This window comes from Micropterus dolomieu, linkage group LG20, assembly GCF_021292245.1.
Source record: "Micropterus dolomieu isolate WLL.071019.BEF.003 ecotype Adirondacks linkage group LG20, ASM2129224v1, whole genome shotgun sequence".
NCBI classification, from domain to species: domain Eukaryota; kingdom Metazoa; phylum Chordata; class Actinopteri; order Centrarchiformes; family Centrarchidae; genus Micropterus; species Micropterus dolomieu.
In genome coordinates, this window is record NC_060169.1 from 20210502 (window position 1) to 20234758 (window position 24257).

A 24257-nucleotide genomic window follows, 5' to 3' on the forward strand; every position below is an offset into this window, starting at 1 on the left:
GCAGAGATGGGCACAAATACATCAAAAAGTATGTTGTTACAAATGACAAATATTTGTTCATCAAATGTATCTAAATATAATACAAAATACTAGTATAACAAAATGTAAGCTACTGGTCATGAAGAACACAAATGAAGTACAGGGTTGCTGCACCTGACAGGACATACAAGGTAGATTAAATAATCATTTTACACAGGATTGTATAATGACAAGCCATGTGATTCACTTGCTTTAGCCAAAGTTGTACTTTCCCCCCAACAGGTTTAACCTGGGTGTAAAAACATGTCTTATTTGAGAATAAAATGTTATGTACACATATATAAGCTCTCGAAGTAGTTTGTTACAAACTACATCTTTTTTTCTGCCAAGGAAAATACAATTACACAATACTCAAAAATAACTAAATACGTTTCGATTTTGATTTAATAGAAATACTGCCCATCTCTGCCCAGCAGTAGGCTATATAAAGTTCAAATTCAAATTAGCCCCACTTTTACAAGCTGCAACATTAAACTGATGTACACATTAAAACATGTATGAGTCTGAAATGGGTTATGGTAAACTCTGCGTAATGAGTACTTTTATATTTGGTACTTTAAGTATATTTTGATGCTGGTACTTTTAATTAAGATTTTGAATGTAAGACTTACTTGTAACAGAGTATATTTTCAAGTAAAATGTCTGAATTCTTCTTCCACCACTGCATTTAACTAACTTTGCTGAATGCTAAAACCTCACGAGACCTCCCACTGAGCAGAGAACTACAATACCCACAATTCCAAACAAGCAGACGACGCACAATTCCAGTCACGTGACGAAGTGTCACATGCTCCTGCGTCTCTGCACCACTGATTGCCAAAACACAGACGGCTCAGTCGTTACCAGTGGTGGACAAGCTGAAGGTACCGCTCCTATTTGCTCTCTTTTTATTCTCTACACATCACTAAAGAGCGACGGAGTTAGACGATGTAGAGACTTTTAAATGTGTTTAAAAAAAGAAGCTTAATCTAGTTGTATTTTGTGTACAGCTAGGTGTAACGTTTGCTAGCTAGCTGGTAGCTATAGGACAGTAATATAAAGGGGTTGACTGCGTTGACACATGTTATTGTTACGTTAATGAAAAGGAAGGCAATAATTAATCACATTTAAAGGGAGAGAGCCATTGTGGTATTACATGATCTTAGAAAGGATCGATGGGAGGACAGGTCACTTCATACAGTGGCATAAGATGCGTGTCAGGGTCTTTAAAAGAAAAATAATAACAAAATAGTCATCCTACCTTCACCTAGTTTGGCGTGTATAAAATGCTTATCGGTCTTTCACTTGTGTTTTATTTCTAAGATTCTAAAAAACATGCATATCAGAATAATGGGGAAATGCTGGTTTAGCTGTTTGACTTGAGGCTGCATGCCTCTTTTACAGATGGTCAGATTGTTAAATTGAAGTGAAGAGTCTGCTTCAGATCACCCCCATGCTCCTGAGTAGTACCTCCTTGAGTGTTTTTGTAGTAGAAGATGTGTAGAAAGTTTAAGGAACTGGCTCATAAATTTTATAATTTAATATATTCACAAAGATGTGGACCAATAGTGTGCAGGTTTCATGTCGTGGGCTCTTACATAAAACATGTAATAGAGGGCTTTTAATTATCCTTAAAGTAAGGACAAAAACCCAAGGCGAGGCATCCTCTTATTACTGTGGTCCACGTCTCTTAAACAGCCTTCCTGAAGATCCAAGGGCAGCAGAGAGTGTTGAGATTTTTAAAAACTCAAGACCTACTTTTTTAGTCTGGCTTTTAATGGAACTCTTTTTATTTATCTTATATTTATTTATCTTATATTTGTGTATTTCAATCAGTTGCTATAAATTCTTTTATTTATTTAAATTGGATTTTTAATTCCTATTATTAGTTATTTTCCTCTATCACTGCTTTAATTGTTTTACTTCTAATACCTTTTACCTTGCAAACTCATTTCATTTATGATAGTGTTTACTCAGTGTCTGTTTTTTTGAGTGTTGTTGTTATTGATATTAGTCATTTATTGTTTTATGCGTGACACCCTTTGTGTTACATCTGTTTGTATGAAAAGTGCTATACATCAAATCAAATGTTTGATAGAAAATGTTTAACCAGCCTAGACTTTTCACATAATATTTATTAAAGGTTAATTTGAGAGTTATGGATTACTCACCAACGGAAACAAACATTATTTGTTTGGGAACTAAGTGCTTTGCTTGACATTGTTCAGTTATACAACTACATTTACATTTTATGTTGATATGATATCTGCACTGTCCATTCTCATATTTTATTTAAGTATCTCTAAAAGCAAAACAATATCTCATTACAGATTACTGAATGGCTGCAACATCGTTCTGACACAGCTGACTGTTAATGGAACTAAAAACACTGGACATAATAGATTAACTGCTGCTGCAGGATACCCTGTCCTGTCACTCAGACTTTCTGATCGACTTCTCCTCCGCTTGGACCCAGAGAGTTGGAGAATATTTTTCTGGGGTGTGTAAGGCTTGGCAGGCCGAGGTACAGCCTGTTGATTCATGGCGATTAACACTGATGCCGAAGACTGGGGCGGAGTTGGGAGTAATGACCCTGGAGAAAGGGCTTGGCTCCTGCAGAGCCCCAGCGTGGAGTCTGACCAGCATCTTGATACGGACAGGAGGAGGAGCGGGGGTGTGTCGTCTTTGGGAGCGGTCTTCATCGTAGTGAACGCAGCACTGGGGGCAGGACTACTCAACTTCCCCGCAGCCTTCAGTATGGCAGGAGGAGTAATTGCAGGAGTGATGCTTCAAATGGTGAGGAGTTCCCAGTGAGGCACATGATACTCTATGCCTCTTCTACAAGCCCTTTCCCATTGCATGAGGCACATGATCAGACTACAGACATGTGGTGTAATGTGATAAAGTGGGCTGCCACATTTCTATTCATTATTTAGTGTGTAAAATGTCACAAACAATGACAAATGCTAATCAGACTGTACTAGAGGCCAAAGGGATCTTAAAATATCTCCCTTTGTCTACCAACACATACCCTCATAAAGCAAGAGAAGCAAGTGTTTTTTTAAGAGGAGCTGAAAGGACAAAAATGTGCTGTTTAACTTCATAACTGACTAAAATTACTGTTTATTTAAATTAGAATAAGACTAAACGTGAACATGTGCAGCCACACAGCACTTACACTCTACTTTGCACCGAACTGCTGACAGATTGTCTTCTTGTTTTCTTGTGACTAATTCAAACTGCCTATAGACAGTATTAAAGGGAACTATAATGTGATGCTTCCTGTTTCTTTGTTTCAGTTCATGCTGATTTTCATCATCAGTGGACTGGTGATCCTGGGCTACTGCTCCCAGGTTAGTCTCACTTCAGGGCCGTCAGATTCTGACTTCCTGAAAGTTAACCTCTCACTATTCCACTTGTTTCTCTTTCGTTTTCTCCACTCTGCAGCCTTATAAATCTTAATGCTTTCCTTTCCTGAGTATTTTTCATTCAGTAGTGACACGGTTGTATTCCTGATCAACTGTAGTGCATTGCACAACTTTCAGTTCCTGATGGCCCAGACTTGTGCTTACATGTTAAAACATAATGGAGAAAGATTCCATCCAAGTTTTAGTTAAATACATTTTAGTTGTTGATATTCATTCTGACCCAGAGACATCTGCAGGATATCGCTCTAAAATACAAAAATCTGCCACATTCAGCTGTAGGATGAACTTTTTTTTTGAACTCTTTAAGCATGTGGTACCATGAGAATGATTGACTGACTGTACTCAACAGTGTCAATTACTCGCACCATAACCATGCCTTAAACTCAGCAATGAGCCTCCCGCTGTAGGTTTCCACCTGTTTGGATGCTGAACGCTGCCAAAGTGTCCCTGTATAACTTGAGAAAGACAAGTGTGTTACAAAATAAGTGTGTTTTAACCTAGGGAAATCTTAAATCACATTTTTGGTTTTTACAGTTGTCAGCAAAGAAAAACAGAATAATGCGACCGTGGGCACATGACTGACAAAATGAGTAGCTGGCAATTAGAGATCTGTTCCTGGATCTGGAATATTTTAGTTCCTGTTTTGAGACACTATACAGGTTACCTAAAATATTGTTGGCTCAGCTGTTGCATTCCCTCAAGGCCTCAGTTTACCCTAGGTCAAATAGGACCGGGTGATACGGCCAAAAATGTTATCACAATAAAAAGTTTCATATCAAATATGCATGAGTAAAATTCAGTAAAATCTTATCTTACTAATCTTAGATAATTATCGTGATTGTTTTATTGCCCAGCCCTAAGCTCACGCACCATCTCACAGCGCATCCATCATCTCGAGATGGTCATAGAAACTGGACAGCTCCAGTGGCTAGCAGTTTAAGATTTCATGCCAGAAGATTTAAAGAACCTTCAGTCACGATAGAGCAGGATGTTTGTATATAAAACAGGTCAATGTAAACAGACTAGGATACATCTCTTTACCTTGACATGAAGTCTTACACTGCATCAACAATTTCTTTTTCTCAGACACGCATTATCCTGTTAATAGTAAAAAGACTATTTCTATGCCTTTACTGCTGGATCAGTGTCCACTTTGTCTGTTTTGTTCAGGTCAGTAACGAAAGCACATATCAGGAGGTTGTTCGAGCTTCCTGTGGGAAAGTCACAGGAGTCATATGTGAAGTAGCCATAGCGGTCTACACCTTTGGGACTTGTATTGCTTTCTTAATTGTCATTGGAGACCAGCTGGATCTCTGTAAGTATATTCACACTGATACAGTGAATCACCCGCCGGCCACCCTGTTTCTGTCTCATTTCATCAGATTGGTCAGACAATCTGTGACTTCAGCTGATATTTTCTTTAACTTAACAACTAAAAATGCCATTTGTCAGAGCGTAACTTTACATAATTGCCGTTCCTCATTGTTCTGTCCCCTACATTTACATGGACTTTGCCGTCATTGTTCTACATTTAAGTGATCTCTGTGTTTGAACAAAGGAAGATGTCAAGTAGTAGTAGTAGTGTTGATTACATTAGAGGAAAAAAAGGCTGTGCCATCATCGACAAGGGCAAAGAGCATCAAGGATGACACGCTCAGCTTTTTCTGTGTGTGTGTGTTCATCATGTGACCCACTCTTACATTTCCATATACTGAGGCGCTGACAGTGTAGAATTCCTCCTTCTGCCTGTTTCTGGAAATAGACTTTGACCTTCTACCTCTTTGGGTGTTTGTAAGTGAATGAATGGAGTCGTTGTGACTTTTTATTATCTACTTTGCTGAATCTCTTCAATCTCTTCAATGTGTACAGTAGTTTATGGTCCATTCCCACTGTGGCACTCGAATCCTGCACACACTTTACTGCCTCCTCAAAGTTTTTGTAATTCCTGTTTTTTGTTGCAGTGATAGCTGCGATAGCTCATGAAACGGACAAAACAGTCAGCGGCTACTGGTACACTGACCGCAAATTTACCATCGTTGTTACTGCTGTCCTGGTTATTCTTCCTCTCTCCATTCCTAAAGAGATTGGCTTTCAGAAGTATGCCAGGTACAAACACTCAAGTCACCTCACTCGGCTTAAGCATTAAAAAAACCTTTTACCTTACGTGATGATCACGTCTGAATTGTTGTTGTTCTTCAATGCAGTACACTGAGCGTGATAGGAACCTGGTATGTTACCATTGTGGTCATTTTAAAGTCCATCTGGCCAGATAAAATGGTGATCCCCGGCTATGTTCCCACCAGGTGAGCTCTGCACACACACACGTCATGACACTGCTCTGCCTTTATGCAACTATGAACTTTAAAAAAAAAAAAGTTCTACTAATCATTTTAGCATTGTCCACCTACTCATTCAAGCAAAAAAACTCTGCATCCTCGTCGTCATGCTTTGCTTGAGTTGCTAAATCAGTGTGTTTGTTACAGTTCTGCTTCCTGGACTGCAGTTTTCAATGCAATGCCCACCATATGCTTTGGTTTCCAGGTATATCTTCATTTGGTATCATTTGAGATCAGAAAACTATATGCCTTTCTTTTAGTTTACTAACAATAGCTTATTTTTGTATCATCTTCTTCCTCATCTCTCTGTCTCTACAGTGCCATGTCAGCTGTGTGCCAGTGTTCGACAGCATGAGCAGAAGAGAGATCAAACCTTGGGGAGTGGTAGTGACTCTCAGCATGCTCATCTGTCTCTTTGTTTACACAGGAACAGGTATTATCAATGTGTGCACCTCACATAGATATTCAATAATGCATCATCTATAACCTGTCAATTAGTCTCAAATTTATTGACGTGATTATATTTAGGATGATAAGATATTATACAGTCATGATAAACCATCTGAAACAAGTGTCCACTATATTGATTGTCTTGTCACATGGATCAGATATAAAGTGGCTCCTGATCTTCAACATGTAACAGGTCTGATTGTTTAAATGTCAGTTCAAATTACGCTGATAGCAGAAGACACACATTGTGCAACTCTGTTGCAAGTCAGGTGTCTCCTGACTGGCTGTCAATACTTAAATGCTTGTTGTGTTTTGTGTTTGGTCAGGTGTCTGTGGCTTCCTAACATTCGGCTCCAATGTCAGCCAGGACGTGTTGATGTCCTACCCTCCTGATGATATTGCAGTGGCCATCGCAAGAGCTTTTATCGTCATCTGCGTCATCACCTCCTACCCCATTTTACACTTCTGTGGCAGGTAAGTAACATTTTCCACAAGTCTGGTCTCCCTGTTCATCCTGTTTCTCAATCACATTTGTTAAGATTGTAATAAACCTAAAAATGTTTATGAATAAATATTTCAGTACAGTGATGCAGACTGGTGTTACCTTACACATTAAAGAATGATCCAGATCAGTTTCATACAGTAAGATATACAGGTTTTAATCAGTAGCTGGAATTCGTCCTGAGTATTTGGAATCTGCTTTGGAAAGTAAACATGGGATCAGTGTATCCTTACTACAGTCTTAATTGTGCGTCCTTCCAGGGCAGTCATAGAAGGACTTTGGCTACGTTTCCAAGGCGAGCAGGTGGAGGTGTGTGTACGTCGTGAGCAGAGGAGGAGGATTCTGCAGACGCTGGTGTGGTTCGTCGCCACCCTTGTCCTTGGCCTATTCATCCCAGATATCGGTCGGGTGATCTCGCTGATCGGGGGATTGGCAGCCTGCTTTATCTTTGTCTTCCCAGGTAAGACTTCCCTCATTCTTTACAAGGTTTCAGATTTGTGACAATTTTAACACACTAACATCTGTCCGATGACTCTGTAACTTAACAGGGTTGTGTTTGATGCAAGCCAAGCTGTCAGAGACAGACAGCCGATCTGCAAGGTGAGATGCTGCTTATTCTTTGATATCTTTCAGTTTCTTTGTAATTTAAAAAAAAAAAAAAAATGTATAATTAAATAATAATATAATAGTGTGTGGTACAGCAATAAGAGCTAACCCCATAAGGGGCCTCAGTGTGTGGAGTTGCATGCTTCTTTAACTGGACTTGGTCACAATTTCACCATTAGAGTGCAGGAAAAACATCCAAAACAATGTCGCCAGTTTACGGAGTTGTTACGGCTTTAAGGTTCAGTGTGTAGGTTTTAGTGGCATCTAGTGGTAAGGGATGCGAATTGCAACCAACGTCTCAGCAACCTCTCACCACTCTGTTTACAAGTGCGTAGGAGATGCTATGGTGGCCGACACGCTCTGTCGGCTCTTGGGTGTGGTCCACTATTTGTCCAGATTTCACATTTCTTTTACTTCTAACAAACCAGACAATTACTATTACTACTTCTTCCTCTTCTTTGCACGTATTCAATGTAGTGGAGAAACCTACTCTACAGAGTTTGTCCAATTGGGCTACTGTAGATCCATGGCGACAAAACATGGCAACTTCCATGTCAGGGGACCGGTGGTGTGTGTACAAAGACATGGCTCATTCTAAGTTAGTAAAAAAAATAACTGTTCATTATGTATGGTCTTTAAACACATTATATTGCGTTTTTGTCCATATATCCTCCTAAATATTACACACTGGACCTTTAACAGTCAAATAACTAACTATTAGACATTCAGCAGACAGTAACATAGCATTCATTTGGAGTTTTACATCTATGTAAACTGAATATGTTGCAAACACAAATCTGCAGAGTTGGGTGTTTTCTGTGATTTTTGCCACTGTGAGCAACCCGTTCACATTAGAGACCTTTGATTCAGTGTCTATCAAGGTGTACTCAAATGTGCATTAAACATTTTTTACAGAAGGATTTTCCGTAACGTTTGTCTCTTTTACAGCTGGCATGGATTGGTGGGCCTTGGTGTTGTCATGGTTACGATCGGAGCGTTCATCTTTGGCCTCACTACAACCAACTCCATCTACCAAGACGTCGTCAGCTAAAAGGAACGTTTATCGGAGCCAGCGGTGTCCTCATTACTGAGCGGGTGCTTAGTCCTGTGCTGCTATTCTGAACTACTGGCTAAGAAGCCACTCATTTAGAAAATCAACATCTCTGCAGCATGTCACATCCCTGCTACATACCGAGTTAAATCTCTACAGCTCTTTACTCAAGTCAGGTAGTAGTCAGAGACACCCCACATTGCCAAGTGACTTCAGACACTTTTTACCTTTTATTTTATGTAAAGTTTACGTCAAGTTAAAAATGCATGTTTAATGTGTTTATGGTGGTTTTAAATTGCAGTGAAAACAGTTCTGGTCGGTTTAGCCATCCACAGGGGCACAGAATGGCTTCCCCTGTCTCTGGACCCTGTAGTGTTTACAAGAGATTAAGGACTTTGTATTAGGGATGGGTCATGATTTAACAATTTTCGAATGGTCATTAAATTATTTTAAAAAATCGAATAGTTTAAGTCACTATCGTCTTGACATTGTGTGACTACCACGTCTCACTATCATTCTTCATTAGCAGAGCGGTCCGGTTCTAGTTACCAGCTACTGCTTCATTCTCTCCAGCATTGGCACAGTGCTAAAACATAGTGTGAAGATATGTCTGGCTATATTTTACCAGCTACAATCCAGGCTAAAGTAGTCTAAGAAACAAGTGAGCGCCCAACTGTGGTTTGGGCCAAAAATCTGGAACACAGGTAAAGCTAGCATATTACAAGTCTACAACAACTATTCAGTCATTGCGTCTCTGCATGCAGAGAATGGTTGAATAATTCCCAAGTGATTTTATTGAGTGCTTTGCTTAGAATCAAATTTAATTTAATAATGAAATTGTGCCATTTTTTGTGTATTGACATGTAACTGACATGCTGTGGTTCCCAGGTCTAATCCAGGTCCAGTCTTTATGTTGGTGCTGCTCACAGTTTGTCAACAAAATATCTTGTCTCCTTTCCAAGGAGACACCTCACCAGACAATGGTTGGTTCCTGTTTATAGAATGGAGTAACACCTGATACACTATCCATAAACCTGATTATTCATTATCAGTTATATAATGGCTTCTACAACACTTTTAAATACATTTGAGTTATTTATTGTTCTCTCTCTCTATATATATATATATATATATATACACACTATGATGATTTTATTATTGGTTTTGAGATTAAATCATTTGTTTAGACAAGTTTGCTAAAGTATAGCGCTACTTTCATGTTCAAGCCACATTCAAGCCTGAAGGTCTTAAAAAAAATAATAAAATAAAAAGACACTTCAAAATGTGCTAAACACTGAACTGCCAGACAGGGTGAAAACCACAGCAGTGTGTCTCCCTACACACTGTGCACAGATCTGCAGGGTGTCCCAGACAAGAAACACATCTACATTCAGGATATGAAAAATAAAACTCTTTCAACAGTGTTGATTTCTCACAGGGTGAGTTTGGAAATGATAATGTCTTTATGAATGTATGCACAAAAAAAAAAGTCGTCACCCACACAGAACTCAGTTTGCACATAATTTACAGAAAGGACTTGTTGCACAGGCGAACGACAGCTTGGCTGGCTGTGGGAAGAAGCCAAGTAGTTAAACCCGTGAGTTTGAGGTTTTATTTACTTGAATCAGCGCACACCACTGCAAACTCAAGAATGATGAGTTAATAATAATAGTTTTTTTTTTTACTTAAAACCAAAGCTTGGGCTTCCTTTTTTTATGTCCTACAATTTAAGTTAAGTTGGATTTCAAGTTAACTTTTATGAAATTTATTTTTTTCCTAACCAAACTGAAGTATATTTAAAATGAGAAAAATGACATGATAAACTGAGTGGATTTAATCCCTGGTTTTGCATTTAACAGTATGACAGCTAATCTTGGGTACATTAAGCATTTTATGATCCATAATTCAAGTGAGATTTAAGACTCGATAGCATTTTGTTTTTACTGTGTATCCAGATTTTATGAAACCAGGTAATATACAGTGTTTTATTTGTAGACATGAGGGCCAGTGGTGTAAAAGGGATTTGGGTTTTTCCAGAAAAGGAATTACGTTGCATTAGTCACACTATTGGAGTGAATACATTGATACATCTACCATATCATTTAGAGGAAGGGAAAGAAGCTACGATCAAAACATTAATGCTGTCTGATCAGTGCGTCATACAGTTATTTTTTTTTTTTTATTCAATTTCTTGCAATCGTTGTTGGAATATAAATTGTTTCTATGGTTTGGTGTTGAACGGTGTCATTTTTTTTCTGATTTCTTTCAAAATTTTGGTGCTGCAGAAACTTTGTATGGTCATGACTGAATGTCAGGTGCATTTATGATTTCTGTCACTGATGTATTGTGTTTTCAGGGTGAAGGATGTACATTTTTTTTAATCAGAAATCATGTGTCCCTGTTGACTTGCATGACGTTCATGTCAAGTTTTAATGGACATACTTAACTACTTGTGATACTCCAATAAATGAAGTACAATCAAGGCATGTGAATATCATGTGTCACTGGCAGTTCAAAACATTTATTTAAAAAAAAAAATAAAAGTGGAGCTGCAGTTTTGAACAACACGGTTTGAGCAATGCCATTTAAGTTCAGTTGTATCACTTCATTTACTTCAATGAAAACTGTAAAACACAAAGATTCAGCTTGACATCACTGCCACAGAAAAAAACCGTATCTGGACAAGGACAACTTCTGTCATGTCTTTTAAATCAGCACATTAGATATGACATTAAACTGAGGTCTAAGCGTTGACTTTTTAAACATTCAGCCTGGGTGAATAGTAAAGGACTTGTACCCTTTTATGCATCCATATGTAGTCTAGTCCCTAGTTTCCAGACAATCTAACACAAGACCATCAATGAGTGGGCTAAGCAGAACTGAGCAGGTGCTTTTCACTTAATGAAGACCAGACTGAAGGCACAAATCCCCAAAATGAACAAGAAGTGAAGCTGGCTGGTAACCAAATACTAATAATTATTTAAATACACATTTGTTAATGTGTCAAAAAATTCAGAGACCCTTAAAAAAGGGTTGCACTTCCTACACAATTAGCCCAATACAGATGTAAACTGCCTCAAAGCTGGAAGTCAACAATAGAATTGCTTAATTTTAAAACCAGTGGGATGGCAAAGCAAACAACAAATGTGTCCCTCTACGAATACTGAACACAACAACACAGTCGACAAGAATAAGTGCCCTAATAGTCCTTTCGCTTCATCTTCCCTGAGAAAAATATACCATCTAACAAGTGACAAATGAGTGCAGGTATTTTACATACTGCAGTCTCAATAGAAGCCATTTGTTATGAAAGACTGGAACATGTGGAAAGCTGGACCTGGAGCCCACTGGGGAACCATGTGACCTGCACCCTGAAACACAGGACAGCAGAATTTCACAACAATGCAACTTTATAAACATAAAAAACGACAGACTGGTTCTGTGGCAGACACCGAACACACTGGTGGTTACCTTGACCGTCAGGAAAGTGATGTTTCCAAACTGTTGGTAGAAACCAGCAATCTGGTCATCATGAAGCCATATTTGGTACTTAGTGGTTGCCTGAGAACAACATTTAGTTGTACATTAGTAGTATTAAGTGCATCTGGCTGTAGTTTTGGGGAGAAATTTTATGTTTGTAATCTTTCCTGAAATTTAAAAGTTCCTACTTGCAGGCCGAGGTCTTCCACAAACCACTGGTCTCCCAGGAAGTTGCAGGCCATGTCAGTGTCCCCGTTGTAGACGAGCGCCCGCAGGCCTAGAGAGAGCAGCTTTAGATACACATCCTTCACTGTTGGGTACAAGGTGGTGTACTGCGCTCCAACTTCATCACTAAAAGGAAGAAAAGAGTCGATTATGATCACCGTGCCCCTGCCCTCCTGCTGTACCAAACTGCACACAGACAAGGGGAAAATGTCTCTGCTCCAAATTACTGTCACTCCCATTTAAAGATTGGTACATGAATGAACAATGGATTCTACACAGCAATTTGGTTTGTGCTAGTCTAAAACTACTACTTCAAGATGTTAAATACTGCAGTTATCAAGGCAACAGATGCTTGTACAGATATTCATGGTCCTCAGGGCCCAGCTGCGTTCAAAAGGTTTAATGTGGATCAGAATGATCAAGATTTGGAAATGTTTTGCTAACTAGGATCAAATAAGCCATGTTACTTGAGTGCCAGTTTTTACATATCACAATGTAGTCTACTAGCTATATAAAGAAGAACAGGTAGAATAGCCAGCGTTGAGTGACTTTACGTCACGTGTGGAAAACAATACCAACATTTCCTTCCATTTTCAATTTCTTTAAACAGTCAGACCACTCATCTATACATAATATACATTATTCACCAATACATTGTGCATTTTGAACACGTTTTGAACTCAAAAAGGCTCAATGTCCAATAGTTAACAAAATAAAGAACGTTCAGAGATCTTCATTTGTGAAGAGACCAGCTTTTAACTTTTAGGAGGCGGATCTTAGAAAGACTGACTGGATGTTGTCACGGCTGTCGCTGTCACCTTTGTGTTTCCCCTTTTTCTGTCTCACCTCTACCAAGTAGGCTGTGTCCCTGGGGAATGAAGACCCGCCTAGTTCCTGGTTTCTGGGGTGCTGACATCAGTCCCGCCCATTGGTTCCCTCTGTTTCCACTCAACCAATGGCTCGTCACCACATTAATTACCTCCTGCTCATAAGGAGAGTCCACCTGTTGCTCCAGGCAGCTTGTCACCGCCAATTGACTTGTGTGCCGCTGGTATTGACTGCATACCCTGCCTGTTAGTTGTACTTTGTGTTTAGTGGAACTATCCACATTCCTTGCTTGCTAGCTGTACACTGTGTTTAGGAAAACCATTTTCATACCTTTGTTTGTTAGCTCCACATTGGGTGCAGTGGAGAAATTCACTTAGTATTTTGTTTATTATTGTGTTAGTTTTCACCAGTTGGAGTGGGTGCCGTGCTCTTTGTGTTTTTTTGTAGCAAGAATCAACTCTGCTTAAAATCGATAGATAGGTACAGGCCTCCTTTTGAGGACCTTTTTATTTTAACTTGGTTTGTTATTTTCGCAGCACCCTCGTCCACCCCTCATTTTGTTTATTGTTACCTGTCTACATCTCTCTGTTACCAATAAAAGTTACCTTGTTAAGATCTATACCAGTTGTGCCTATGTTTATGGCCCCCACTCCCCTAGACCAACAGGGGGTCGTAACAATGTGCAATAAGGGATGCAATTGTTAGAAGCTACTTTTGACTCATTTACCTCTGATGATTGTCATTGTTATAAATGTACAATGATAACTTTAAATGAAACATTTTTGTTTGAGATTAATAGCTATTTATGGGATTGTTTTATGGACAATCCTTTTTATTTTTTTAATACTGTACTGAAAGGTGTAATAATTAGCTTAAAATGTATATTCTACTATATCACTGTAATGCTTGAACAAATCAAGTGCAATATAAATAAATGTAGATATACACTACATGATACAAATGTTGCACTATTTGACCAATTTTAAAGTTTTATTACATTTTGTTCCTTAAAGCCACCCTTCTGTTGGGATCAGGATAATCCTGATTTTTTGGATCAAAGGTACACCAATCCTACTAAAAGACGTTGAACAACACATACTGAAAGTTTGATCAAATCTCATTTCAGAATCCTTTTTTAATAAAAACAACCCATTCTCACGATTCAATCACCGAAAACCAATAAGATTACTTCTGAACAAATGGGCCCAGAAGATGAATCCTACTGGTGATCCCTGGACCTTTCCTCTAGTGCTATCTTGAGATTGACATTTGTGGTTTTTGGCGAAATGTCTTAATTAATGGATGGATCGACATGAAATGTGGTACTTCAATTCACGCCCTGTTCAGGATGAATTGTAATCTCTTTGGTGATCCTCTGACTTTTCATCTAACGCCACCAGCAGGTCCAAATATTTGTCCAACACATGTAGTCTGACCAAATATTTAACAACATTCCCATCAGCCTCAGCTGTATTTTGTTTTAAGTGCTTATTGGATAAGAAGCTAAACCAAGGAGAACGTTATTCCTTCTTAAAATCAGCTGGTTACCATACTGATGTTAGCATTTAGCTCGAAGCACTGCTGTGCCAAGTACAGCCTCACAGAGCTGTCTTCTTTCACTGAAATCTGAAGACCTGTCTATTTCCCCCCCATCTAATAAAAGTGCTGCATTTCATCAGTGAACATCTAATTTACAGTGAGTAAGCTGTGCATGTGGCAAACTGGCTTGCAGGAGCAAATAAGCATTTTTTGCATCTCTTATGTCACGGTTTTGTGGCACTGTGAGGTGAGATTGTATATATTTTGTGTATAGATCGATAAATGAAGATCCACTTTTCCCCTTAAGCTAGATTTGCAGGAATATTGTAATATAAGGAGAACCCGCACACTGGAATCACAGCTCCCTTTCATTTTATTAGTAACATTTTGACAAACTACGAAGTACTAAGCGAATAGGCAACGTCACATTCATCTAACCACGTTCGTTATTTTGCTGTAACGTACCTGCAGATGTCCCATGGTGGCAGTGTATCTGGAACATGTAAAGCTTTCCTCACATCGCCTCTGTTCAACCAGTTCATCTGAGCCGTGCTGTTGATGCAGGGAGGGACTTCACCCAGAGACATGGAGGTAGGCACTCGACCTAAAAACTTAAAAAATCATTAACGCCACAAGCAAATAAGAGGAATTTGAAGCATGGATGTGTGGGCAAGCAGCACTTGTTTATAGAGGGAGACACTCACCTTGTAGGTGTGTGGGTGTTTTTCGTAGTTCTTAAAGAGGTGGTTCATGGTCCTCTCATAACCTCTGTGAGATCTGCCACCCTCACAATTCAAGTACAGGGCATACTCATTAAGTCCGCTCTCATACACAATTCGAAAGGCCACTAGCACCTGAAGGAAGACACGGTCGAAGGAAAACCTGAATGAGCCCTTCGATAGCACCAGAAATACTGAATTCTGAAGAAACAGTGCACACGTACCTGCATCTCGCAGGTGTCTGAAGTGGAGTTGTAGAAGTTGCAGCTCCCCTTGTCACAGCAATTTATGTTCAGATCTCGCCACAAACTGCACATAAAACGAAAAATAGCTTTAAAAATGACAGTCACTGCATCAACTACACATGACCATAGCTTGTTGTCAGTTCTTTAAACAACCTGTACATTGAAACCGAAAAGAACCATGGGGCACTCCATACTATCAGTTACACTGATTTCTCTGGCCAAATTAAAACCACAAAACTAGTGATGTTTTTCTTTAGTAGACTGGCATTCATTAAAGAGAAGGACTGGGGAGAGCACATTAAAATACTCTGCTGTTCCTCCTAACTGACTGATGAATATAAAATCTGCAGCTTCTCTTCAGAGTACAGTGACTTTCTATTTACATACGCCAGTCATTTACAGAAGTCATGTGTTTAATGTGGACTTCTGAAGTCTCATGTTTGTGCCAATGTTCCAGTGAGTCATTTCAAATGCAGCATACAGCCAAACTGGAGGTTATGCATGTTGTGTGCATCACTGCTGAATGAATCAGGGGAACACAGCAGCACCTAGCTTCCTCTACAGCAAAAGTGTCACTTACTCTTCTCCAAAGAGGCCGTGGTAATAACCAAAGTAGATCAAACTTTGGTCATTGAATGCAAAGCTGCTGAGACCGTTTCCCACCGCAAAGCCCTGAAAACAAAAATAGATTCAAAAGATAAATGTTGGCAGTTAAAATACCAGTCTGCTTTACTGCCAAAGTCCTTCCTGAATTTCAGAAAATAACATCTCTTTAATCACAAAACTGCATTCTGGTGGTGGTACCGATGCAAAGCAGCTGATGGTGCTGATGAGCAAAGCATCTGATGCTCAAGATAAGTTTGCACATTGAAGCATCTCACCTTGAAGTTGATTTTGGCATCCCCGGTAGCCACGCGCAGGCTGAGGGTTGGTGCATAAATTCCACCGTAACTTTCCCCAAAGATGAAGAACTCATTTTTAGTGAAATTTGGGAACTTGGCAAAGAAGCTCTGTAGGGCTTTGTAATTATCATCAGCCACCTAAGAGAAGAACATTTTAAAGTCTGTTTCTAATCTTTTCTTTACTTTTCAAAAAAGGAAGTCAAGTCACTGAACTCACCTGGTCATCGTCGGTGGTGTAGTTTTTGTCATCAGAGTAGGAATATCCCACTCCTGCAGGAGATTCTATATACAGCACATTGGCAATCTTGTTCCAGCTGAATGTGTTCTCATACAGTGTGGCCCCGTTATCATTAACCTGAAAAGGAAAACTCAATGCTGCCTATTCAGAGCCGCTTTTATTCAGTGCACAGGTACAAAGTTAGCATGCTCACATGAAACGGTCCATTCTCTGACAGGAATCCATCCAAGGAGCTGCAGCCCGGACCTCCATTCAGCCAGAGCACCAGAGGGTCTTTGGCTGGGTCCCTCTGAGAAGTCACAAACCTGTAGATCAGGATCAAAGTTCAATACTGCATGACATACTGAAATGTCACACATATCTCTACACCTTACTCAAAATAACTTCCAAAGATGAGCACAACTGTCACCATTAACAGCATTTCAATTCAGCAGTAGCCTGTTTGGCATTTTAAATAAAACTGCTTCAAAATACTATGCTACGATCCGTGCAGTTGACCTGACAGTGTTACATTCAAGTACAGTTTACTTCCTGCGGAACTGACACCGAACTGAGGTGGCGCAGGGTGAGACTGCAGAGAGCCAGTCGGTTAACGTTTCTTACCAATAATGGAGAAACCTTCCCGGTCGTGTCTGGAGGTATCCGGACCACTGTTGATATCTCGGTTTGAACATCATACCTGGCAGATATGTCACCTCGTCGGGGGCATATTGAGCGCGTGAGCCGAGCTGAAACACGGCCAGCAAACACGCCAACAAACCACCGGCGAACATCACTGAACCAAACTCACTTCTAAGAGTAAACAAACCCCCACACTACGTCTCTCAACAAGGGGCTGAAACACGAGACTTCTTCGTCGCACTAAACCTCCTCCAACGTCCTTAACTGCAACTCCGCGTGAACCAGTCCAACTACAACATCATATGACTGCTGCTGTGGGCCACGTGACCAGTACCTGACTGTACCGGAAGCCCTGAACAACAAGACACTCGGGTGATGTGTCAGTATATAAATAATAAATAAATAAATAGGCAACCTGCGCTTTCTAACATAACTTACAGAAGTATGTGTGAATTGTTTGAAACAGGTTTATTGATTGAGGAACCATAGACTGTATAAGAAGGAACATACAACTGTCAATAAGACAACAACACAAAATATTTAAAAGCTATTTAAGGGGAAATTAAACAAAAAGGCTAAGAAGAAACTTTTTGGTGTTTTTTTTTACAAGGTGAGTGTATCTTCACTCACAAACAGTATTTTTTATCATGAGAAGAATTACTACCACCATAAAAGATATATTTGTATTAAGGTTTGAACAAACCTCAGGGTAAAAACACAAATTGAAAGAGAAACTTAAAACATTAGGCGAGTCACACACCTCTGAGAAATTATATGCCTATTTTCCCAGTATAATGGAGTTTATATTACAGTTTTTAGTCTATAGGGAGTTAAAATAATACAGTCTTTACAAATTAAATATGTGCCAAGCCAAGACCCTGGCCTTTTTCCACAGCAGACATTTTGATTTGTCACAAAAGCACAAGTGCACATAACATTAACTATGGCTCCCAGTAATACATGACAGTGTGGCTGAATCCCAATCTCCACCCTGTACATGACAGAGAAAATTCAAGATCACATTTAACAGGAAAACCAGAGAAATCAACGACAAAGAAATTAATAAATTCACTAATACCAGTTTAAAAACAAAATCAGCACAAAAATTTTTGTTCTTTAGAAATAAATTTGCTACGTAGTTTACGTAGCTTGGGCCCAAAAAAACCCAGGCTGGTTCAATACACGGTTTTAGAAATTTCAATTTTTTCAAATTGCAAGTTTGTTAGTGCATTTCAACATCATTGAAATTGTGTGGCCCTATCTTTTAGACAAGTCCTATGTCAAATATAGGTTTACTATTTTCATTTATGTTGTTCTCATTTATTCTCTTATTTTCTACTATATCTCGTATTTTCCATTGTATTTTTTTTATTTAATGTGTATTTTTTTTGTCTGTTGTGTTGTATCCGGAGCTACTGTAGCAAGCGATTTTCCCCCAATGTGGGATCAATAAAGTCTATCTTATCTTATCTTACCTGGGGACAGGTTGTGTTCAGGCTGGGCTGTAGCTAATATAAGCTAATATATTCAAATATTGAGAGGGGTCAGTATTTTTTACAAGGATTTTTTTTAGCAACCTGTTACCAATTATCAATTAAAAACTTAATGGATATATATATATAACTTATAAATTATAAAAGTTATAAATTATAATTTATAAATTATAACTATGAGACTTTATTTTTATTTATATTTTTTGTGTTGATATTGTTTTTATGTTGGTTTAGTATTTTTTTATACATTCATAGTAGACTATTTCTTGTATTAATCTGTATGTACTATTTTAATCCTTTTATTTTTTAGGTGTGACATATTAAGATCTGTCCAGGGACAGCAGATGTAAAATAGCCTTTTGGCTAATTCTGGCACATTATACATTTATTAATGTATTATTAGTGTGCATTGTCCCTGTTAAATAAACCTGAAATAAATAAATAAATAAATATTGAATACATATTAAATATATTTAAATATTAATTATATTGCTTATTAAATTAAATAATATTTTTGGAGGGATTTTATTGTTGTCGGTCGAATGTTTGGGCTTTTATTGTGAAAGCAGGTATATACGGCTACCGGAAAAAATACGCGCCTTACTCCATAACAGTGGGGGTGGGCTATCAGAAAAGTTGGGACATTGCCGTAAACATTGGCTTTAGATTGAAATTCAACTGTAGATACATTTTCTCTCGAGATAAAATTCTATCGGTTGTCGTCGTCCGGACTACTGCCGTTAGCTATAGTATCCTCGGTAAAATTAGCAGCTCTCTACCGCTGGTCCCGACAACGATCCAGGTAAAAACAGTTCATTCTCGTAACGTTAATTATTACCCTCGCCGCTGAGGTCACGAATAAAAGTTGTGTTTGTATGCAACCAAAGCTGATGCAATAAATTAAACACTTGTGTTAACATCATAGGTTAACACAAGCTAACTTACGTGAAACTAAAAAGCTACAGATGTTAGTGTTTCCGGTAAAAACTTTCATATTAAATTTTCACCAGGAGCGAAACGACCCGTAAATGTAGAGACAAAAATGACATGACATTGTTTTCTTCCCAAATGTGTTGTTTTAACAGCATATATTGAAATCCACATGTAACTACAAAAGAGGGCTGTGTGTTTTTATGTAAAATCCTTCTGGTTGTGTGAAGCAGCTCTTTGCAGCTGATTCAAACAGCACAGTACAAAGGAGGATCCCGGGGTCATTGTTTTCCTCTCACTTCCAGCAGAATGGAGCCTGAAGATAGCCCACATAGTCCAGACGGGGAGGCCGTCATGCCAGACCAGAACCCCAAATACCAGAGGAGTCTGAGGAGCCTGAACGTGCTGGCCACGAGGTTTGTCAGGTTGTTACAAGAAACTGAAGGCGGTGTGCTGGACCTCAAAGAGGTAAGTGAAATGAGGCCAGTGAACCACACAGGAAAACAGAATCTCATCCCAACACTATTATGTTTCATCATATATAAAATTGATTTTTCATTGTTGTATGTGATGTAACTGTCCAGGACTACACATGCCTACATAATCAATGTATTACAGTTAAGTATTCTACAACATAAAATATACACAAATCCAGTTGGTCATACCTACGGCACACCATTTACATTCAATTGACATTCTTATTTCCCATGATTGTCAGTGTTCACTGTGTGCACTGAGAAATAATACTATTTATTAGAAGCTGTTGTCTGAAGCGACTGTCAATAAGTAACTTCCTTTGGAACTAAAGCTTGATGTTATCAAAACTGTAGGTGCATCCCTCCTAAACAAACAACTATTTGAGTGCTACAGTCCTTATTTGGTTTTTTGAAAGCAAGTTTTGATATCCACTGTGATCTCTGAAACGCTAGCTGATCCCCTGAGGGATCCAGAGCATTCAGTATGTGGACATCTGGGAAACAAAAATTCTGACAAGATGAGACTAAGGAGGCTGTGTTTGTGTTCTTTCAGGCTGTCAGGGTCCTGGCTGTTGGACAGAAAAGGCGAATCTACGACATCACGAATGTACTGGAGGGCGTTGGTCTCATTGTGAAAATGTCCAAGAGCATTGTAAAGTGGAAGTAAGTTTGTATCCCTGCCGTGTGTGTGCATGCATTTGGATAGACATGTGTGTCAAGAGTGTAGCGCAAAATATATTTTAATACACATGCCTTTTCTAAATAAGGGGTACAATGCCGGGAAAAAATGCACATGAGTTAAACAAGAGAATGGTAGAGTTAAAGTCTGAGCTGGAGGACTTGGAGCAGAAGGAATATATGTTGGACCAGCAGAAATTCTGGGTTGAACAGAGCATCAGGAACACAACAGAAGACTGCAGCAAATATCCTTTTTACCAAAAACATAGCAAAGAGTGCTGAAATGTTTCACTTTTTATTTTAACGGTAAAATTTAAACTGAAAGTGAGATGTTGGTTATAATTCTGACCAGTTTCAATCAAATGTAATGTGGTTTATTCCTTTATGACTCAAAAGCTGTACTTTCTTTGGCAAAAACAATTATAGTGAATGTCTCTGTCCTGCAGACCCCCCACTCCCTTACACACTGATATACTTCTTGACTCCTCAAACTAACACAATATTTCAAGTTGAACCTTAACTCCAATCAACTCTGACCTATGTGAATCATGAAGATATCTGCAGCTGCTTCAGTGGTAATGTATCATCAGTCTGGTCTTTTTAACACTCACTCTTGTGTACAATTTGTGTCGTCATTTTAGTGAAGTACACATCCTTTTTTAATGAATATATTTCCTCAGTTCATGTCTTCCTCCCTCACCTCTGCTGCTGTTGAGTTGATGTGATGGATGTATCTGTAGAACAAACATTTCCAACTTTTCTAATCGAAAAGTGCACCAAAGCACGTGAAGCAATTTGTATATTAGGGGCTTTTAATGAAGTCCTCATTGATTTCTGTTACTAGATTGATACCAGCCACAAAAGATGCAGTATTGCGAAATGTGTTTACAGGAGAGTTTCAAGCTCTGACCAGACAAGCTGTAGAGTTATCAAAATAGGTTGCTTCTCTGAATCAGCTGATGTTTTGGCGACCCAGTGTATTTACCTAGTTGGACAAACATCAACACAGCTGTGCTCATAATGCTCTTGCATCAAAACAATGGCTGACAGAGTAGAGGCAAAAAGAACTACTAACATTTCTTGTCCTTTTGACCAAGGATTTTTACTCTCTTCTTTCTCCAGGCCATACACTCTTGGCAGTACGCGCGCCATCTGGCACACAGCTAGATGTTCCTATTCCCAAAGCTGTACGTTTTGCATCACTGTAGTTTCCTCTTTTTTTTATGATGAGATGATGTGGTGAGTATGTGCATACATCTTTCTTTCAGGTCCAGAACAGCCCAGCGAAGTACCAGATTCATCTGAAAAGCATCAACGGGCCGATAGATGTCGTACTTCTTAACAAGCACTCTGTCGGGTCTGATCCTGTCGTGTTGCCAGTCCCGCCGTCTGAAGAAATTTTACGGAACGCCAAATCAGCGATGTCCACTTCAGATGAGACGGAAAGCAGTAACGCACATTGTCAGGCTTCAGCTAATACCAAACAAAGCACCAGATCTAGACAAACGGCCATGGAGGACATGCAGCATCTTCAGTCGTCGTCGTTTCGAAAAGCTGTGCCTAACCGAACTGATGCATCTGGATGTGAGTATTTTAGTTTGTACAATTTCTTATATGTGTTGTTTTTTTTTTGATATGCCATTGAAATAGAAATCAAACACTCCATTTTAGCTTGAACTGGATCCCGTGCCGTGTTGAACCAAAGTCTAGATCGGAGAGAATGTGACTTTACTTGAACATGAAAACCAAAACGGCATTGATTCTTTTTGCAGTCACTCTGTTTCCTCTGGAAGGAGGCAAAGAACTTCTATTGCAATTACCACTTCAGACTGGGACCAGAATCGGTTAAGTGGACAGTGTAAAAAGTGGCATGCAAGTTACTTAATCGAAAAGTTCAAAACGCTGTTTAATTATAAGACTGATCAAGTAAATGTGTGACCAACAATTCTACTGGTAAAGTAACTTTTTTGCATTTGCTCCTTATCTGAAATGAAGAGACATAAAGCACTTCCTTCACTGGCTGACAAAATGAGTTTATCAGTATATCGCAGTAGACGCCGGTTATGCTGTATATTTCTCTGTGTCTTTGGTGATTTCCTGCATGCTCACACAATAATGTGTTCATGCCTCATTGCATGTTTCTTTCAGTGCTGAGGGCTTTTACAATGGTTTTGATTAAATTATTTTTTCCCAGTGCGAGATTTATCAAAAGAACTGGCGGACCTACTACACCCAACCAAAGGTAGTGCCCCTCTTGTGTCTCTGAATTATTTCTGTTCATTTAATTCAAATTTCAGTTTTATTTGACTCCTGCATGTTTGTCTTCCACCATTTTGTAGAAATAATGAATGCAGATCTAATCACAGAGCTTATGGCCTCAGAAGGTAAGTGCACTTTATTTTCTGACTTTATATATATATATTAAAGATGTATTGGTATTTGTAGTATATTTGCATAAATCATGTTTACCTCTGCTCCCTAGTTTTTTCTCCGCTACTTCGTCTATCTCCGCCCCCATCTGAACATGAATATGTCTATAATCTGGATGAGAGTGAAGGCCTCTGTGACCTCTTTGACATCCCTGTGCTCAATGTTTGACCATGAACTCCTGTGTTCAAAAGATTTTACTCCGGAAATGTACATAGTAGTCTGTTTTTAAATAGTTATGTGATTATAACAAATAATAAACAAATGATTTTGAATATTGTGTCCACCTCATTCATATACTGTGAAGCAAAAAGTAACTCATTCTTTCAGTAGTTCAAACTGGGATTAGTCTTAAAGTATCAACATTTATGTATAAAAAAAGTCCCCAATAACAACACAATATTGAGAACAAAGTCAAGTTTCAACAAAAACACCAAAATTGGCTGTCTTCACTGTCAAGGGTGACAAGTCAATCCCCTCTCATGTCACTCCAGAAAGCTTGCACTGATTCAAGTTGGAAAAACACATGTTTAGAACAAAATACACTGTTATTCATATCATATCATTTTCATGTAGTTTGCTTATTTTCTAAAACTCTTCAACTCTAAATTTCCTGACAACATTTTTTCTTACACGGTTTCTTCCCCTTTAATAGAACATTTCTAATATCTCTGTTTGTACATTTTTTGTAATAAAAGTAAGTTAAACAGACGTTTAAGAACAGAATGTCTTCTTCAACCATTGATCTCAGGGAGATTGTTACAGCTTATATTATATTATAATAGTTCTTAATGCATTGAAGCCCAAATCCCTTTTGGATCTCCATTCCTCTACACATATTTTCTACTAAATATATATGTTATTTCACACTAGTGTGATGTAAAAGTGTTGAGCTGAATTGTTGCTATAACTGTTATAAATATAGTGTCAAAAAAGTATATTTAAATATAAATAAATAATAAATAGTTCCCCCTGACATCCATAATCATGGAAACCTCAAAATTGTACTTGTATATAAACTTGGGTAAATGTACAGAGTCAGTGCTACAGCTCGCGCCCTCCTCG

General features: G+C 38.7%; 3 protein-coding genes across 8 annotated transcripts; 2 read left to right on the forward strand and 1 right to left on the reverse strand.

Moving 5' to 3' along the window:
* The first annotated feature begins 821 nt into the window (after positions 1-821).
* On the forward strand, positions 822-10873 carry slc38a7 (solute carrier family 38 member 7). Its single transcript, XM_046032140.1, has 12 exons — positions 822-902; positions 2349-2814; positions 3318-3371; positions 4617-4761; positions 5408-5552; positions 5651-5749; positions 5930-5987; positions 6101-6215; positions 6559-6706; positions 6995-7194; positions 7283-7334; positions 8289-10873. Exons 2-12 carry the CDS (start codon positions 2560-2562, stop codon positions 8389-8391), a joined length of 1374 nt encoding a protein of 457 aa, XP_045888096.1. The 5' UTR covers positions 822-902; positions 2349-2559; the 3' UTR covers positions 8392-10873.
* A 12-nt stretch (positions 10874-10885) lies between these two features.
* Positions 10886-17510, reverse strand: si:ch211-122f10.4 (cathepsin A-like). The gene is made up of 11 exons (XM_046032139.1): positions 17171-17510; positions 16761-16872; positions 16547-16684; positions 16309-16467; positions 16008-16099; positions 15407-15491; positions 15168-15317; positions 14929-15074; positions 12060-12222; positions 11863-11952; positions 10886-11762 (listed from the first exon to the last, which is right to left on the reverse strand). Exons 1-11 carry the CDS (start codon positions 17338-17340, stop codon positions 11679-11681), a joined length of 1389 nt encoding a protein of 462 aa, XP_045888095.1. The 5' UTR covers positions 17341-17510; the 3' UTR covers positions 10886-11678.
* LOC123958650 (transcription factor E2F4-like) lies at positions 17131-23467 on the forward strand. Of its 6 annotated transcripts, none has more exons than XM_046032143.1 (10): positions 17131-17567; positions 19917-20079; positions 20641-20750; positions 20855-21010; positions 21297-21340; positions 21888-21952; positions 22034-22349; positions 22960-23007; positions 23105-23149; positions 23248-23467. In XM_046032143.1, exons 2-10 carry the CDS (start codon positions 19921-19923, stop codon positions 23361-23363), a joined length of 1059 nt encoding a protein of 352 aa, XP_045888099.1. In that variant the 5' UTR covers positions 17131-17567; positions 19917-19920; the 3' UTR covers positions 23364-23467. The 6 variants fall into 6 exon arrangements, with proteins under 6 accessions (XP_045888099.1, XP_045888100.1, XP_045888102.1 ...); XM_046032144.1 differs by having other exon boundaries at positions 19920-20079; XM_046032146.1 differs by having other exon boundaries at positions 17131-17560; positions 19920-20079.
* The last annotated feature ends 790 nt before the right edge of the window (positions 23468-24257 follow it).

Excerpts from the sequence above, each read along its gene's own strand:
- si:ch211-122f10.4 (XM_046032139.1), bottom strand. The coding sequence starts at position 17,340 with ATGTTCGCCGGTGGTTTGTTGGCGTGTTTGCTGGCCGTGTTTCAGCTC. Across the intron at positions 16,685-16,760 it reads CAGAGAATGGACCGTTTCAT|GTTAATGATAACGGGGCCAC; the intron begins GTGAGCATGCTA and ends TTTCCTTTTCAG. Across the intron at positions 15,318-15,406 it reads CAGACACCTGCGAGATGCAG|GTGCTAGTGGCCTTTCGAAT; the intron begins GTACGTGTGCAC and ends GTCTTCCTTCAG.
- LOC123958650 (XM_046032143.1), top strand. The coding sequence starts at position 19,921 with ATGGAGCCTGAAGATAGCCCACATAGTCCAGACGGGGAGGCCGTCATG. Across the intron at positions 20,751-20,854 it reads AAGAGCATTGTAAAGTGGAA|GGGTACAATGCCGGGAAAAA; the intron begins GTAAGTTTGTAT and ends TTTCTAAATAAG. Across the intron at positions 21,011-21,296 it reads ACAACAGAAGACTGCAGCAA|TCTGACCTATGTGAATCATG; the intron begins ATATCCTTTTTA and ends ACTCCAATCAAC.
- slc38a7 (XM_046032140.1), top strand. The coding sequence starts at position 2,560 with ATGGCGATTAACACTGATGCCGAAGACTGGGGCGGAGTTGGGAGTAAT. Across the intron at positions 2,815-3,317 it reads CAGGAGTGATGCTTCAAATG|TTCATGCTGATTTTCATCAT; the intron begins GTGAGGAGTTCC and ends TCTTTGTTTCAG. Across the intron at positions 3,372-4,616 it reads TCCTGGGCTACTGCTCCCAG|GTCAGTAACGAAAGCACATA; the intron begins GTTAGTCTCACT and ends TGTTTTGTTCAG.